Raw genomic sequence first — 2,353 nt, 5'->3', positions numbered from 1 at the left:
ATGGATGCAGACCATGTCACACTTCTCAAGTCACTCAGGGTTGCTTAGATAAACCACTGCCACTGTATTTGATGCATCTGAAGGATAATTCCTTCCAGCTAGGTCTTTTGGACATAAAGTGACAAAAGTATTATGACCTCTTTTCCTCTTTCTAGAGCCGATGTTTTGACGTGGCTTCCTGCATCTTTGCTGTTTGTGGGTATCATCTATGCTGGTTCCAGAGCATTGTCCAGACTGGTAAGTGTTAGAGGTTTTGGGGGGACCCATCCCTTGTCTTTTGCCCCTTTTCCTTTTAGCATATTATATCCTGGATCAATAGGGGACAAAGCATCAGCTTTAATAATGGTATAGCTACTTTAGACAACAAGTCTTGGACCTGAGGCCAACATGGGGTGTTTTACCCCTCTGCCTAAATTGAAGGTGAACAGATAACAGGGAATGGCCAACTTGTTTTGTAAAATGGAGAAGTACAGGTGGAGATGCAGGAAGAAAGAGTAGCAACATTTGTGGAGCCTGCCACAGACAGGGCCAGCCTGCTCTGCCTCAATTCAAGCCATCCTTAGGAGCAGGGAGAGAGGGTTTGGCCTGCTCATTGCTTCTAGGGAACTATAACTTTGCCCATTGGTAATGTGGCCCCAGGGCATGCTGGGTTCAGTTGTGGATGTGCTTGTACGTGCCTGGCACAGAATTGACACCCAGTAACGTGGGGATGCTAGTGAAAAAAGTGTTTATTCTATCCTCCTACCCCATCCCCCCAAGAAGTGAGTTCCTCAAAGGCGGGAACTGTGAAGAACAAACTTCTTCCAGTTACATTATATAGAGCTCCAAAATTTTAGTTATTTTGCCATCAAAAGAGAATCCATTAATACCACCATTGACCAGAGACTCAGAACATGGCTTAAAAAGCAGTAANACTCTCCAGTGCCTCATACCAGGTATGACTTTTATCCCTTATTGCTATATCTCCTTAGAAAATAATCCTTTTATAACTCCTCAGAGCTAACTAGGATTTTAAAATTATAGTTTCATTTCTTCCTAAACAAATGATTTTTTAAAAATATGTCAGGAGATGGCAAAAACACAAAGAAGCCCCACCACCCTTGTAGCTCATCTTCACCTTGTCTATACTACCTGGAAAAATATGGAAAACTCAGTTGTCATGGGTTTTATCTGCCCCAGGTAACTGCTGAAAGGTCTGACCCCTCTGTGTCGTGATAGCACATTAACAGTCACGGAAATCCTGAAAGCCAGAGATCTAAATTCTGATTCCTGAAACAGAAAGTGTAAACAATTCTTCAAGTTATGTCAGTGCAGCTGTCAGCTGACTACACTCCTTGGAGCAAACAGTTTTCTGTTGAAGGGAGGCCCGAGTGTGCACTCCCATGACTGCCACTGTCTGTTTGCTGTCCATCTCGCCCACTTGCTTGTACATTTCATGAAATCACTGTTGCCTAGAATTCAGGAATAGATAGTTAATGGAGAATAGGTTTGTGACAAAGACTTACAAATCCTTGAGAGACTCATTGCTGAGAGTAATGGATCAAGGGGGAAATTATGTTGAAGAAAATATATTTGAATTTTATCCTCAAAACCGGGGGGTAAGGGAATACAGGAAAATCAAATGTATGAGTAAGACACATTTAATAGTGCATTCTTGCTCACTAGAGAGCAGGGGAGGATCCCCAGACCCTTATATCCAGTTCTTTACTTGACATCTCTGCTTGGGTGTTCCAAAAGGGCCTCAAGTTCATCATTTTCAAGACTGAGTTCCTGATTTTTCCCAATCAAACCTCTTCCAGTTTTTTATATTTAGTGCACCACCATCCGTCCACTATGCAAACTGGAAACCTGGGAGTCATACTTGGTGTCTCATATCCCTCACCCCTTAGTAGAAATTATAACTAAGTTCTATTGATTTCTCAAATTGGTCCATTCTCTCCATCTCCATCATTGTCTGGACTACTGCAACATCCATCTAATTAATCTCCTGCCCTCATATCCCTAACTCCATTCCAATCTATTCTCCATACTGTAGCCAAACTTTTCAAAATGCAAATCAGATTATATTACACCCTCCCTACTCTTGGGTTTGTCTCTCCATCTACTCAAGCTACACTTGCCTTCCTCCAATTTCATCTTGCCACAGGGCATTTGCACATGCTTATTTATGTCTGAAATATTGTATCCCTTCTATCACTCTACCCCACCCCCTATACCCAGTTTAATTTTGGATTTTATTTCAAACATCACTTATTTGAGGAAGGTTTCCCTAGCCTCACTGACTAGGTCAGGTGCCCTTATCATCTCTTTTGTAACATTCATCAATGTAATGTTTTACATTTATTTATATAAC

At 41.6% G+C, this 2,353-nt stretch overlaps 1 protein-coding gene across 5 annotated transcripts in view; it reads left to right on the top strand.

The window, feature by feature from the left end:
- Positions 1-2,353, top strand: part of SLC35D4 (solute carrier family 35 member D4) — a 126,943-nt gene that overhangs the window by 30,250 nt on the left and 94,340 nt on the right. For all 5 annotated transcript variants that reach the window (XM_019653884.1, XM_019653882.1, XM_019653881.1 and 2 more), the window contains one exon: positions 156-237. In XM_019653884.1, the coding sequence (XP_019509429.1) occupies positions 156-237 (82 nt within the window). The remainder of the gene's footprint in view (positions 1-155; positions 238-2,353) is intronic.

The sequence above is a fragment of the Hipposideros armiger genome, unplaced genomic scaffold, assembly GCF_001890085.2.
Source record: "Hipposideros armiger isolate ML-2016 unplaced genomic scaffold, ASM189008v1 scaffold_209, whole genome shotgun sequence".
Taxonomy (NCBI): Eukaryota; Metazoa; Chordata; class Mammalia; order Chiroptera; family Hipposideridae; genus Hipposideros; species Hipposideros armiger.
The sequence above is the reverse complement of the archived record's forward strand: the minus strand, read 5'-3'. Positions and strand labels throughout refer to the sequence as shown.